At 52.2% G+C, this 14,983-nt stretch overlaps 5 protein-coding genes across 5 annotated transcripts; 3 read left to right on the forward strand and 2 right to left on the reverse strand.

Annotated features, from left to right (window-relative positions):
• Positions 1-388: 388 nt before the first annotated feature.
• Positions 389-2,569, forward strand: M431DRAFT_153773 (hypothetical protein). The gene is made up of 2 exons (XM_024912894.1): positions 389-1,068; positions 1,134-2,569. The coding sequence occupies exons 1-2, from the start codon at positions 759-761 to the stop codon at positions 2,291-2,293; spliced, it is 1,470 nt and encodes a 489-aa protein (XP_024768893.1). The 5' UTR covers positions 389-758; the 3' UTR covers positions 2,294-2,569.
• Positions 2,570-2,799: 230 nt separating this feature from the next.
• On the forward strand, positions 2,800-5,478 carry M431DRAFT_97963 (hypothetical protein; the record flags this gene model as incomplete). Its single annotated transcript, XM_024924983.1, has 4 exons — positions 2,800-2,969; positions 3,073-3,184; positions 3,291-5,317; positions 5,424-5,478. 4 exons carry the CDS (start codon positions 2,800-2,802, stop codon positions 5,476-5,478), a joined length of 2,364 nt encoding a protein of 787 aa, XP_024768894.1.
• A 3,293-nt stretch (positions 5,479-8,771) lies between these two features.
• Positions 8,772-11,158, forward strand: M431DRAFT_512968 (hypothetical protein). Its single transcript, XM_024919935.1, has one exon. The coding sequence runs from the start codon at positions 8,954-8,956 to the stop codon at positions 11,051-11,053; it is 2,100 nt and encodes a 699-aa protein (XP_024768895.1). The 5' UTR covers positions 8,772-8,953; the 3' UTR covers positions 11,054-11,158.
• Positions 11,119-12,391, reverse strand: M431DRAFT_512969 (hypothetical protein). The gene is made up of 2 exons (XM_024919936.1): positions 12,249-12,391; positions 11,119-12,186 (listed from the first exon to the last, which is right to left on the reverse strand). The coding sequence occupies exon 2, from the start codon at positions 12,097-12,099 to the stop codon at positions 11,599-11,601; it is 501 nt and encodes a 166-aa protein (XP_024768896.1). The 5' UTR covers positions 12,100-12,186; positions 12,249-12,391; the 3' UTR covers positions 11,119-11,598.
• A 175-nt stretch (positions 12,392-12,566) lies between these two features.
• M431DRAFT_512970 (hypothetical protein) lies at positions 12,567-14,949 on the reverse strand. The gene is made up of 4 exons (XM_024919937.1): positions 14,714-14,949; positions 14,246-14,463; positions 13,727-14,152; positions 12,567-13,662 (listed from the first exon to the last, which is right to left on the reverse strand). Exons 1-4 carry the CDS (start codon positions 14,820-14,822, stop codon positions 12,901-12,903), a joined length of 1,515 nt encoding a protein of 504 aa, XP_024768897.1. The 5' UTR covers positions 14,823-14,949; the 3' UTR covers positions 12,567-12,900.
• Between the last annotated feature and the right edge of the window lie 34 nt (positions 14,950-14,983).

Consider the following 14,983-nt stretch of genomic DNA (forward strand, 5'->3'; position numbering starts at 1 on the left):
GATGTGTATTCAATACCCAAGGGGGCTGTGAAGATGTGAAGACTGTGGGTACTGCGGAGGCGGACAGAAGCACAAGCCGGCGGCCAAAAAGAATCTGCATCAAAAACTGAACACCAAAAGATGGAATCGAAAAAAAAAGAGCTTTTTTCTTTTTGAGGCTGTCGTCGTCATTCTCCTCTGACAACTCAGCGCCCGTTATATCCGCTGGAGCAACAACGCGCGTTTCCCTGCCACACTCGGCGACTCGGCATCGGCATCAGCAATACAATCCAAATCCCCGTGTGCCGGCAGTCCCCACCGCTTGGGCGCTAATGACGACGCCTGTCAGTGCAGCTTCTCCTGTTTCAGCAGTGCGTCTCATTTCACAGCCACGCCGCATCCGTTCTGTGACAATTTATAACAATGGCCCGGGACCCTGCGAGACATGGCGAGCCTGGTTTGATCTGATTTTCTACTCTGTTGATTATATTCGAGTGTCCTTTTTTCTTGTCTTGACCGTCTATACCCTGGAGTTTTGTGCGAGACATCCTATTGGCATCACACGTGTGTGTTTTTGTTGCGTACCTGATCGACATACTATTACCAGAGCCTCACGGCATCAGCTTTTCACAACCTCTTCTACGGAGACGCGCAGACGACCCATCCCTGACTCAGAAAACCCTACGAGGTCGTCGACACTGTAGTATTGCTACAAAGTAGATATCTCTACCTATCAGTATATTCTTATCCATTGTATATTATCCAGTAGCCTTGTCGCCATGAAGGCCTCACCCCTGGCCGTTGCAGGCGTCGTCCTCGCATCAACAGCCCACGCCCAAGTCGTCCAGTTCGACATTGAGAAACGTCACGACGCACCGAGTCTTTGCAAACGAGACGCGACCATCGACGGCACTCTGTCCAACCAAAAGGTTCAGGGAGGATACTTTATCAACGTCGAGGTCGGAACCCCGGGCCAGAACATCACGCTGCAGCTCGACACAGGTAGTAGTGATGTCTGGGTCCCTGCTTCGACAGCTGCCATCTGCACGCAAACTTCACAAAGAAACCCCGGCTGCACTTTTGGAAGCTGTAAGTTAAAAGACCCTTTATTTTATTTTTTATATCTGCAGCTCACCTAATTCCTCCTTTCCCAGTCAACTCCGATGATTCCAGCACCTTTCAGGTTGTTGGAGAAAACCTCTTCGACATCACCTATGTCGATGGCTCCTCGTCCAAGGGCGACTACATTGAAGACACCTTCCGCATCAACGGCATAAACATCCAGAATCTCACCATGGGCCTTGGTCTGGACACATCCATCGCCAACGGCCTGGTGGGAGTGGGATACATCAACGATGAAGCGTCACTCGGCACAACCCGACAGACCTACCCGAACCTTCCCGTTGTCTTGCAGCAGCAGAAGCTCATCAACACCGTAGCCTTTAGTCTGTGGCTCAACGACCTGGATGCCAGCACGGGCTCCATCCTATTCGGCGGCATCGACACCGAAAAGTACCACGGCGATTTGACCAGGATCAACATCATTTCCCCCGACGGCGGCAAAACCTTCACCGAGTTTGCTGTTAACCTGTACCAAGTCCAGGCTTCAAGCCCCAGTGGTACTGACACCCTCAGCACAAGTCAGCAGACTCTGACAGCTGTTTTGGATTCGGGAACCACCCTGACCTATCTGCCTCAAGACATGGCTGAGCAGGCGTGGAACGAAGTTGGAGCTAGTTTCAGCGACGAGCTCGGCATCGCAGTTGTTCCTTGCTCTGTCGGCAACATCAACGGCCACTTCGCCTTTACCTTTGCCGGAGCCGATGGTCCTACAATCAATGTCACCTTGTCTGAGCTCGTCCTCGACCTCTTCAGCGGCGGCCCCCCTCCCCAGTTCTCGTCTGGCCCCAACAAGGGCCAGTCCATCTGCGAGTTTGGCATCCAGAACACCACCGACGCTCCTTACCTGCTGGGCGACACGTTCCTCCGATCTGCATTCGTTACCTACGACCTGGTCAACAACGAGATTGGAATTGCCCCTACCAACTTCAACTCTACCCAGACCAACGTTGTTGCTTTCGCCAGCAGCGGCGCTCCTATTCCATCCTCCACCAGCGCACCAAACCAGAGCAACACTGGCCATTCTTCATCGACACAGTCCGGCATGTCTGCTGCCAGTGGCTTCCATGATGGCGATGATGACAACGCTGCTTCCTTGACCGGCGCCTTTTCCGGCCCTGGAATGATTGTTGTCGGCTTGACTATCTGCTACACTCTTCTCGGAAGCGCCGTATTCGGCGTTGGGTGGCTGTAAATTTTGCACATCCGTCCAAATTCGTCAACCCATTGCTCGTGGGTGTTTATGAAATGTTGAATTAAAATGATATTGGGGCGCAATGGTATATAACATGGGATTCTGTTTCTTTTTTTCTTACTTGTTTTTGCATACAAAGCAAGCATTCATTGGAGTTGAGGCTGGCTTCCGAGACATTCGCTACAAAAGAAGCGTTCAGATACCTAAGTACATAAGTACATACACATAGACATGTAACTTGAAAGATTACACATAGTCAAAATCATCATTATCTGCATTCTTAAACCTGCTCCTTGTGATTATTACTTAAAACTGCCAGTAAATTGAGGCTATTTCCAATGCACACTGTGGCGGTGGTCCGATTTGCGACCGCACGTGAGAGGTTGAGCCAATTGGAGGGACCCTGACGGACTAAAAAAAAAAAAAGTTTCAAGCGGCCATTTTAAGCCGATGGCCGATCTCTGAGTGCCTTCAACCCACCTTTGCCCAGTGGACAAGCTCGCAATATGAGGGCATTTGGGACTGCCAGATGGCTTAATTGCCATCTGTTTGCGGATGCCCAGAAGGCAACTTCTGGAGCTCGCAATTTCCAGGCTGCCATTCTTCCCTTGGCTTATCAAGGCCAGCTGCGAGCTTTCAGCGGATCAGCCCCGCGGCTCAATGCTGCGCAGGAAGCGTAAGGACCACCACCAACCATGTCTTGGATTTCCAGTTATGAAGCTTGCGAGCGAGTTGGATGCAAGGCGAAACAATGAGGCTGACATTTAGAAAACGAATAGTTTGAAGAAGGCTCAGAATGATGCTGCCAGCCTCACTGCCGAGTCTGTTGCCGCCAACCTTGCTCCCGAAGAGGTTCAGCGTCTCTCTTCAGTCCGGAACATCGGTATCGCGGTACGAAACCACCTTTGCTGTTAATGGCGCATATATGGAACTCGAGAATAGAGAGGAAGAGACAAAAAAGGAGACAACAAACTAACAAGATATAAACAAACAATAGGCACACATTGACAGTGGCAAAACTACGGTAACGGAACGAGTTCTCTTCTACACTGGTCGAATCAAGGCAATCCACGAGGTCCGAGGCAAAGATGCCGTCGGCGCCAAGATGGACTCTATGGAACTGGAACGAGAAAAGGGTATCACTATTCAGTCTGCGGCTACATTCTGCGACTGGAAGAAAACGGTAAACGGAAAGGATGAAGAGTATCACATCAACTTGATCGACACTCCCGGCCACATTGACTTCACCATCGAGGTCGAGCGTGCTTTGCGCGTGCTCGATGGTGCCGTCATGATTCTCTGCGCTGTCTCCGCTGTTCAGTCCCAAACGATTACGGTCGATCGCCAAATGAAGCGCTACGATGTTCCTAGGATTTCTTTCATCAACAAGATGGACCGCATGGGTGCCAACCCCTGGAAGGCCGTCGAACAGATCAACTCCAAGCTCAAGATCCCCGCGGCCGCCATCCAGATCCCCATTGGCGCCGAGGACGAGTTCGAGGGTGTTGTCGACATTATCGAGATGAAGGCCATGTACTTTGAGGGCCCCCGTGGCACCAAGGTCCGAGTCACCGACCAGGTCCCGGCCAATCTGCAAGAGTTTGCCGCCGAGAAGCGACAATTCTTGATTGAGAAGCTGGCCGACGTTGACGACGAAATCGCCGAGCTGTATCTCGATGAGCAGGAACCCACCAATGCCCAGATCAAGGCTGCTATTCGCCGCGCCACCATTGCCCGCAAGTTTACTCCTGTCATGATGGGCTCTGCCCTGGCCGATAAGGGTATTCAGCCCATGCTGGATGCTGTCTGCGACTACCTCCCCAACCCCGGTCAGATTGAAAACACCGCTCTGGACAAGTCCAAGGGAGAGGAGACCGTGTCACTGGTCCCCTACAACTCGCTTCCCTTTGTCGGTCTTGCGTTCAAGCTCGAGGAGAACAACTATGGCCAACTTACCTACATCCGTGTCTACCAGGGAACCCTGAGCAAGGGTACCTACCTGTACAACTCCCGAACCGACAAGAAGGTCCGCATTCCCCGCATTGTTCGCATGCACTCCAACGAGATGGAGGACGTCAACGAGGTCGGTGCCGGTGAGATTTGCGCCGTGTTCGGCGTTGACTGTGCTTCTGGCGATACCTTTACCGATGGCGGTCTCCCCTATACCATGTCTTCCATGTTCGTCCCCGATGCCGTCATGTCATTGTCCATCAAGCCGAAGCGCACTGGCGACGCCGACAACTTCAGTAAGGCGATGAACCGATTCCAGCGCGAGGACCCGACCTTCCGTGTCCACGTCGATGCCGAGAGTGAAGAGACCATCATTTCCGGCATGGGTGAATTGCATCTCGAAGTCTACGTCGAGCGCCTCAAGCGAGAGTACAAGACGGAGTGTGTCACCGGCCAGCCCCGCGTCGCCTACCGTGAGACCATCTCTCGCCGTGCCGATTTCGATTACCTCCTCAAGCGACAGAGCGGTGGTCCCGGTGACTTTGCCCGCGTCGCCGGCTACATTGAGCCCAACGACAAGCCAGAGGAGAACCACTACGAGAGCCAGGTCGTCGGCGGCCACATCCCTGACAAGTTCCTGTCCGCCTGTTCCAAGGGTTTCGAGCTTGCCTGTGAAAAGGGCCCCCTGCTGGGCCACCGCGTCATCGGCTCCAAGATGATTATCAACGACGGTCAGACCCACGTTACCGATTCCTCCGACTATGCCTTCAACCTGGCGACCCAGATGGCCTTCCGCAAGGCCTTCCCCGAAGCCGGCGGCCAGGTCCTCGAGCCGCTGATGAAGACGACCATTACCGCCCCGAACGAGTTCCAAGGAAACATCCTCATGCTGATGAACAAGCGCAACGCCACCATCCACGACACGGAGATTGGCAGCGAGGACTTTACGCTCATCTGTGACTGCAGCTTGAACGCCATGTTTGGCTTCAGCTCGCAGCTGCGTGCGGCGACTCAGGGCAAGGGTGAATTCAGCATGGAGTTCAGCCACTATGCCCCTGCTCCTCCTCACTTGCAGTAAGTTTTACTTCCACCTTCTTTTAACTTCTCTCTCTTGCCAAACATTTTATTATGAGGCATCGTTGTTGTTTCATATTGTCATTGTGACTAATACCGTTTATAGAAAGGAGCTGGTCGCCAAGTACGAGGCCGAGCTCGAGGCGAAGCGAACCAAATAAAAGGCTCGCAGCTAGCTGATGAAAGAACGCAGCCCCCCCGGACAAGAGTGATATCATAAAACGCTTACTGATGGGGCGGGCTGTCTTGTACGAATACCCCTGTGAAACAAATGTCTTGTGTACATGTATGGAGTGCGGGAAGAGAGAAACATGCGATGTGACTGGTTCAATACCGATTTCTAGAAAGCGAAAGAAGCCTTTCACGTGCCCAATGAAGAGAGAATAAAAAAAGGGTTCAGGGATATAAAAAAGCAAAAAAGTTCACTGTTTGTACTAGGGACTATTAGCAGGATTAGATGCAAGATGGATAGAACTTTGGTCATGCATGCATGTACGAGTACACTTTAAAACACAAATGAACTTGACTCTCCCTCAAACAACATGCAAGCAAAGCAGTGAAGTTGCCTTCATTTCGTGTAAGCCATTATCGACATCAGGGCAGCGAAACAAAGATCCATCATCTCATATAACCAAGGAACGTCATCTCATATATGATCAGGGAACGCCTCGGTACGCCAGGCCCAGGCCAGCCTTGCCAAAATGAAAACTGCCTATACCGTACCGGGGAGCGGCTGGGGACGAAAAGAGATGTGGAAACCACCTGCGTTTTCGTATTTGGCCCCCAGAAAGAGAACCGAGAAAAGTGCTCCATCTCGCGTGTTGCCGGGACTACATTCCACAAGCATCTAAATTGTTAGTCTGGTACTTTTCTAGATGCGTATGGCAGCCTAATGATTATCAGTACCAAGCTAACATTTCAAATGCCTGTAGGAGGTATTTTCTTTTTCGCTTGTCTGGGACAGGCACAGGATCCCCCCCGTACGAAGACGGGAAGATGCTAGAACGCGTCTAGGCTGGGCTGGGGGCTAGCCTCATTAAAGTGAGAAAGCGATCAATGAAAATAAAGGACGGGCACTTCCGAGCAAGCTGTCGTTCCCGCCTAACCCTGCCATGGACATCATATCATGGATAAAAAGCATCCGTGCGTTCCGTCGTGACACGGTGTCAACTCTGTGTTTCTGTTTCTACCAGCAGTACAGTAGCCCATCTTGGAGGTCTTTGAAGAGATGATGCTTATGCCGGCATGGAAATAAGACTAGTTAATGGTGCTCCGGATGGAGAAGCTGTCTGTCTGGGAAAGTTTGAAGGAAGAGAGAAGGGATCGGTATGGGGAACGTGCTCTGGCTGGGACCCCCTTAACAGGTCTTTTGCTGACTATGCAGGTGATGCGTCCCGTATAAGTGCATGCGAGAAAGAAAGAGAGTTATCCACTCGGGCGATGGCTAAAGATGCGGATGATACGGTGTATTATTACGGAGTAGTATTCTAGACTGTGATCTGTATAACAAATGGTCGAAATGGCATTTCTCGTGAACTTCATTGTGGCTGTTGTCACGTTGAATACTCGTACTAATGAATACTCGTACTAGGCTCTAATTCTAATGCAAGGGGTAGACGTCAAAACTCGTATTAGTGTTCGGTTCGGAAGGGGATCTCGCAGAATCAATTGTGACGAGATGGCCAGCTGGAAAGCACCAGACGGGCTAGTACGGGGATCGAGTACTTGTGTAATACCCCGAAACAGGGTACCTGGGTTGTATATTGCACTTTCTCAGAGAGAGAGAGAGTGTGTGTGAGTGTGTGTGGCGTCATGGAACGCCTAAAAGCCGAAATGAAGCTGTCGATATTAATTGCTCTTGTTTCGCTGCTCCTGACATAAAACCGCCAGCGAGGGAGATTACAAGCCTGGCTAGAGGTTTGTTGTGGTTGCGTGGCTGGACCAATCACGGCGTGTGTGTAAGCTGGAGTGAGTGAGTGGCCACATTGGGAAGATGCCACGACCAGACTTAGACTTGCATCCATTGGATTATTATTGTTTATTACGAATTGAATTGAATGCAGACCTTTCGTGCTCCGTACTAAATTGTACACTACTGCTGCCCGTTGCTGCATCCAGTTCTACTGCAGTCAAGTACATGTACGAGTATGTACTCATAGATGCGGTGAGCGCTGCAGATGCAAGAAAAGAATCCAATCCGTCAGCAGCGCATGATCGGTGTCGGTCAGAGATGCCTGGCATCGAAAAATCCCATATAAAAAATGCCGGGGTTCGGGAAGCAAGTACCAGCTCTACGGCAGTACCTGTAGACGGCAGCACAGGGCGCTCGTTGGGGAAGGTACTGCACTACGGGCCACTGGTGCCTTTTTTGTCCGCCTGGGGGAAACTGCCCAGTCTTTAGCACCAGCACCAAAGAGTCCCCCAAAGAGCGGCGTGGCGGATCGGCCCATCCGAACCTCATTTCTCACAAACGCGCCTTGTGACGGTTGTTAGTGGCGGATTCGCATGTTGATGGCGCGCTCACGCAGGCGCAATGTCGCGTTTTTGGAGGTGGTGGGTTGGCTGATGACTGACTGATGATTGTCGAATCAAGCAATTGGATCGGATTGGGGAGTGGGTGAGTGAGAAGGCGGTGCGGTAAACAGTTGCTGCTGCATGAACCTATTACGAGTGGATGCGTGTACTCTACTTTACTGTAGAATCTACAGTACGGGCGGGCTGTCTGTTTAAGTGCACGGATACCTGGACGGGTACCTGGTCCTGGAAGTACCACATGTACTCCTGTCACTGAAGCTGCGAGGGCCATACAGGTCAATAACATGACGGCTCTCTCTCTCTCTGTCTGTCAACAGTGACAACAGCCAAGCACGCGAGTATAACCTGTGCATCTAGAACAATTGACAGAAGAGGCCACTTTCACTTTATCCCTGGCCTAGCACAAAAAAGTGCCACCACTAATACTGTACTGTACTGTACTGTACGAGTCTGCAGTACTGCATCGCAACCCCTGAACTGATCCCAATTGACCCGTGTCGCGCCATGTATGGAGATGGAGCATGGAGAACGGAGCACGGAGGTACTTGTGTCGCATGTACTCCCCGAGGTACTTGCTGCTGGGAGGGTCTCGGTCTCGGTCCCTTTCCCTCCCTTTCTCCTCTAGCTCTAGTATTTCGTTCGTCAATCTCCCCTACTTCTACTTGGCGAAGCTATTAGTATACTTTTCCTCTTCTCCTGAATCTTCATACGGATGGTTTTTTCCAAAGAACCTCCAGCATATCGATTGCGCGCAAATCATTCCCTAGAGCCTCCGCGGACGCGGCCCGTCTTTCACCATGAGCGCGGTCAAGAACCTGCGAGCCATGTTCGAGAACAAAGGGGACGCGAGCCCAGCGGACGATGATAGAGGTAGATCCCTTGGTGTCTCAACTCCATCTCCAACCCCAGGAGGTAATGCCCTCAGTGTGTGCTGATGATTTGCCATTTGCTTGCTTCTTCTTCCTGCTCTCCAGCCTTCCATTATGTGCCCTTCAAGAAGCCTGTTTGTTACTGTCCATCCCAGACGCTGCTGGGCTGCTCCTGTAGCTGTTAGTTCCGCTAAAGGCTGGAGGGCTGCTCTAAGACCTGGATGCATACCTTATGCTTGACTGCTGCCATGCCACCACAAAGAGCTTAACTTCCGTCCAGAAAGCTAACCCGCTCTTCTTTCCGCCACTAGCTCGAAGCGGTTCCCCCAAGCCGCTCGTCAATAAGGTGCGAAGCAGCTTTGTTGCCGTCGAACGAAACGGCGTCATCGGCCTGGTCAGGGAAGACAGCCTTTCTCGAACCTCGACTCCGCGAGGCAGCCTCGACATCGACCGCGAAGCCATCTCAAAGGCCAAGATCGATAAACCCCCCAAGTCGCCCAAGTCGCCCATGTCCCCTGCGTTCCTGGCTAGCCTCAACTCCGCCATGAGCCAGATATCTGTGCGATCCGCCCGAGCTTCCCTCGAGTTCCAGCAGGAACAGGAGGGACTGCCGGGAGCTGTTACCGACAAGCCAAGTCACAACCCGGACAAGGTTGTCGACGAAGAGACTCCCACCGGTGTGCTGTCGCCAGCAGACCCAACCACCGCAACGGCTGAGCCTGCGGTCAAGTCTGCCCCCGAATCTGTCGCTGAATCTGCACCTGAATCCGCAACAGAGTCAGCTCCCGAATCAGCTCCCGCGAAGAAATCCGAGCCTGAGCAGCCGGCATCCAAGGAAACTGCCGCCCCTGCGAGCAGCACCGACAGTGTCTCACAAAAGTCAGACAAGTCGACCAAGCCAGCTGCCGCCACCAAGGCTGTCGCGAAGCCTGCCGCAACCAAGACTACGGCCACAAAGACTGCGGCCACGAAGACTACAGCTACTAAGACTGCTGCTACAAAGACTGCTGCAGCTCCCGCTCCCAAGGCGGCAGCCGCCAAAGCCACTCCCAAACCTGCTGCAGCAACTGCTACCAAAGCCGCTACCGACTCCTCCAGGCGAGCGAACGCCAGACCATTGCAAAAGACAGTAGAAGCCACTGCCAGAAGATCCACTTCGGCTGTCCGGTCGAGCTCTGCTGCCCGGTCAACTTCGGCTGTCAGATCCTCTTCTGCCGTCAGACCCGGTTCTGCAGCCAGACCAGGCTCTGCAGCCAGGCCAGCTTCTGCCGCAAAGACTGGAGCTGCAACTGGTGCTGCTAAGAAGCCTCACCCCATCAAGATTGACAGCGGTGCTGCTGTCCCGAAGCCAAAGACCAGATCGCCCACCAAGCCGGTTGGCCTCCCTGCTTCCCTCACCGCTCCCACCGCCTCTTCCGTCTCCAAGACTGGTGCGGGTGCGGCATCTGGAGCAACTCAGTCCAGACCGACCAATTCAAGGCAATCTCTCGGCCCCCTGGGCGGGCAGGTTCCTGGCCATGTTGTACATGGTGCTAAGACAGCCAAACAAGAGTCTGCTCTGCGGGCCGCCAAAGAAAGGTCTGCTGCGCGATCTCGACCCAGCATTGGGCCACCGCCCGCCAAGCCTACCAAAGAGGCGCCTAAGAAGACGAAGGACGTTGACGAGGGCTTCTTGGCCCGCATGATGCGACCTACGCAGGCGTCATCCAGCAAGACGGCAGGGGAGCCAACTACACCTCCTAAGAAATGTGGATCCCGACCCTCTACTGCTGGAACGGCAGCATCTGGATCAGATCGCAGCCACTATGAGGGCAGCCCAACCCGAAAGTCTTCTCCTAGGAAGTCGATCGGCAAGAAATCCCCTTCTCCCTCATTGAGCGAGAAATCCGTCACCAAGCCCAAGGAGGAGGCTGTTGAGGAGCCCGTCAAAGATGTGGCTCAGGAGGAGGCTGCTCCTGTGAAGGCTGAGGAACCCGAGCCTCTCCCAGTGGAGGAGGCGGCTGCTGAAACTGCCAATGTCGAGACTGCTGAGGAGGTTGTTGCTATTGCTGAGGATGCCGAGCTCACCCAGGCCGCCCCTGAGCCCGTTGCTGAGGTTGCTGAGGTTGCTGAGACCAAGGTTGAGGAGACTCCCGCTGCCGAGCCTGTTGTCGAGTCTGAGCCCGTTGCTGAGCCCGAGGCTGCCGTCGCCGTTGAGGAAGCTCCTGTTGAGCCGGCTACTGAAGCCACCGAGGAGCCCAAGGCGGAGGAGGTTGCCGAGCCCGTCGCCGAGCCAGTTGTCCTGGAGACTTCTGAGAAGGCTGACGAGACCGCTGTTCAGGCTTCCTCATAATCAACAAATTATAAATCAATGGCAAAAATAATAATAGCAGTTTGGTGTTTTGTTGGTCAGGGACGGCGTTTGTCAAGTTTTGACATTGGTGGAGATGTGTTTTTTCTGGTCCTTTTTGTTTGATATCGAACCCCCCTTGTCTATGTAATATTGGACAGGCCTCCGCGGCCCTCTGTCGAAAAGGAGAGATGTAGTTATTAAGATACCTTAGATACCTGTTTATAGCGACCACTGGTGATACTTTCTTTTTCTTTGGGACCTTGGGAGTATATGCATAAATTGCATTTTTATTTTGCCAAAGCCATCATCAACGAGCAACAGGATTCCTCGTCCATTTTGATCATGCATACTTGTTTGTAATTGATTCTATTCATACAGTGAGATGTACTTTCTCTCTCCCTCTCCCTCTCTTTTGTGAGACAATACATGTTAATATATATACACAACCATAATCATTGAAGCCATCTCCACGCCTTTTCTTCTTTTTCAGTCTATTTTCTCCTTTTTTCGTTTTTCGTATTCGTCGTTGTCCCATTTGAGCGAGACTATGATACTCGGCACATGAGCACACCACCAACCTTCTTCGCCAACGCCTCCCTAACCTCAAGCACACCCCTCGACGTAGACACAAACATACACTCCCCCACCCCCAAACCACTAACAACCCCTCCCTTGAGCTTCGTCGGGAACCCCCTCGTAAGGCGAGCCAGCTCCTGAACATCTACAGTAAGCTGCCTCGAGGGCTTGCTAATAACAGTAGCTTTCGACAGGACGGGCCGTCCGTCCCAGTACTTGAGGCCGAGCCAGATGCGCATCTTTGCGACGGTGGCGTTTGTGACGGGCTCGGGGACCTGGGCGACCATCTGCTCCGGGGTAGGGGGGTGCGGGCCGGCGCGGTAGACGGAGGAGAAGAAGCCGGAGCGGTGGAGGGCGAGGGCGAGGTGCAGGTTGTACTTGTTGGAGGGGATGGAGGTGAGGCCCAGGCGGGCTTTGGATGCGTTTTGGAGGTGGGAGCACATGTGTGCTATGTTGAGGATGGAGGGCATGGTGGGCGATTTGGTTCTTGGTTTGTCTTATGTGTTTGTTGGGCTAGGAGGAGAATGATAGTTGTGTCGTCGAGATTTTCTTTTCCTCTAAATCGTGAAAGTTAGAATAGATGTTGGAATTGTCGTTTGCAGGCCTTGGGGGTACTCACAGCGCATCGTCTAGAAACGCTCCCTGACCGGCCAATTCGCCCAACTACAGCTGAATTACCAACCGCAATTCGTCCTGCAAGAGATGCGCTCTGCAGGGATTTGCAAAACGAAGGTGGAATGGCGGAGGGTGATTGTATTTGGTTGATTATCGCGATTGGTTTCGATATGGTGGTGCTACAGGAAAGCGGCCTGTCAAAAATTTGGAGGTGGGTGACTAAGCAGAAATGTGGCACAACTTTCTTTGGCCTCTAGCAGATAGAGCATCATGATATGGAGCAGAGTGAAAGAAGCACAGAATTTAGTATACAATATGATGTGTGAATTGGATTTTTTTCCCTCAATTGATGTTATTTGCTATTTGATTGGAGTTTGTTTATCCAGATATCCGCTTGTATTAGACCATACCGCCCATATTGTTCACATTTCTACATGCCCATGTTAGAATCCTAACCGCTGCTACAAAGTGCCAATCCCTGCAAATATTCATGTACATATTTGACATTTGCCTCCGTTATCGCCTTTTTTTGAACTGTTCATGCATCTGCCAACCCATCAAGACATGAATTGTCGTACTTCAGACCCATACCACGCCAAGATTGAAGGAAAAAAGGAGCGACAGTGACCCCCCTCGCCTGAGCTCTAATATCGGTATCATTTCCAACCGAAAAGCCCTCCAACAAAGGATGCAAGAGATCCACGACGCTTATACGCCAGTACAAGGGCCGTCAAGACAACAGGGCTCGAGACCAGCGCAATGAAGCTCTGCACCAGTATCTGACCCTGGCGATCGCTCTTGCGCACCACGTCTGCGTATCCCTCGTTGCCGAAGCTGACGCGGGAGTACTTGGTCTGCCAGCCAAAGGACGGGAAGTGCACGCTCATGAATTCCTCGAGGTACTTGCGCAGTCTGTACCGCCTGGAGAGGACCGAGGATCTCATTTCGACGTAGTTTTGCAGAGCTAGGTTGTTGATGGCGTAGGCGTCTTTTGCTCGGACAGCAGAGTACTCTGCCAGAGCGAGGGAGCGTTGGAAGGAGGATGTCTCGGTGGAGTGGATGAGTTCTCCGTCGGGGTTGTTGGTCTCTCCGAGGTTCACGTGCTTGTCGAGGATGGAAAAGAGAATGCGGACATCTTCCATGCCAGCGTTCATGCCCTGGCCATAGAAAGGCACCATGGCGTGGGCTGCGTCGCCGATGATGACTCCAGAAGAGCCATGGTGATAGGGCTTGCACTTGAGGCTAATCAACGGCAGGTGAGGGTTTGTCTCAAACGACTTGATAAGATCCGGCCCTGGTATCAAGGCGGTAACTCCGGGGAAGTGCTTGTCAAAGAACGCCGGGACCGTGGAAGGGTCCCTCTCCAGCTCCGAAATCTCACCGCTGGGAATGAAGAGGGTGCAGGTGAATGATCCGTCCTGCCAAGGTATTAGTAATTGTCATGATTTCAAAAGTCGAATTTGTAAGCGGTTCAAGTCCTACCTCACTGGGAATGGCAATGAACATAAAGTCCTTGCCCGGCCAGATGTGCAAGTGGTTCGGCGAGATTCGGAACTTGGCGTTGGGGTCTTTCTCATTCTCATCCACGGGACGAGGGGGAAGATGGAATTCGCACCACAGGGTGTCGATGTACTCTTGTTGGTAATCCATTCTGGTAAACTTCATCAGGTGATAGCGAACGGCAGAGTGTGCACCGTCCGCTCCAATCATGAGATCGAAAGTGATTTCGATTTCTCTAGGACGGCCATTAGGAACGTAGTCTCTGTCGCGGGCTTCAAACCAAGCCTTGTTCTTCTTAAAGTCGGCTCCAGTAAGCTTGTGGTTGAAGAACAACTTGACGTTGGGCATGGCTTCCAGGATGTCTAGCAGCCGCGAGTTGAGGGCTCCTCGGTCAATAGCATTGATGGCCTGTTTGCTGGTTAACAAAATTGTTTTATCTTAAAAGTAGGAATGAAAATAATTCGGGAGACACAAGCGAGTTTGAGCGCGATGACTCCTTACCTGTCCGTCTATGCCGTAGTTTTGAGAGTGCTCATAAAGACTTCCATCCGGCGACTGTCCGTGAATCATCCGTCCGCGCATCGGAATAGTCGCAGACATGACATGGTCAACCAGCTTCGGCTCACCAGACAGCTGCATAGCATGGAGCCCTCGTTCAGACAAAGCCAAGTTGATGGACTTTGTGAAGTTGAGTGGCACGATGCTGGGATCGCGAAGATCTGAGGCCGGTTAGCGGAGCGGTTTCACAACCCATGGCACTGAGACAAGGAGAGCTCTGGTTCTGAATAAAGCAGAAACAACAACACAGTATCGTTGAAAACTGGAAAACCGTTGCAAAGATAATATCCAACGCCATAGATGAAGAAAAAATATGAATAATTAGAGTATGAGTCCAACAACACCATGAGACCGAGTTCGGAGGCGTCGGGCTCACCATACAACGAGAGAAAAAATTATAGCTTCACTTACCCGGCCGCAACTCATAGACTTCGACTTGGTATCCTCTCTTGGCGGCATATAGCGCCGCCAAAGATCCGACAGGACCAGCGCCAACAACGACAATCTTAGTGTCCGCCATGGCTTCCCGAGACGAGTCAGAATCTCCGAGTTTCCAGCTCCAGAGAAGAAGATCTTATTATGAGAGAGGAAGAAGAGGATCGGGAGCTCTGGAGCTATAAGAAGCCCTGGCTTGACCTCGGACCAAGGGGCGAACCATGTTGACTCAACCCGCGTCTGAGA

This window comes from Trichoderma harzianum (genome assembly GCF_003025095.1).
Source record: "Trichoderma harzianum CBS 226.95 unplaced genomic scaffold M431scaffold_19, whole genome shotgun sequence".
NCBI classification, from domain to species: Eukaryota; Fungi; Ascomycota; class Sordariomycetes; order Hypocreales; family Hypocreaceae; genus Trichoderma; species Trichoderma harzianum.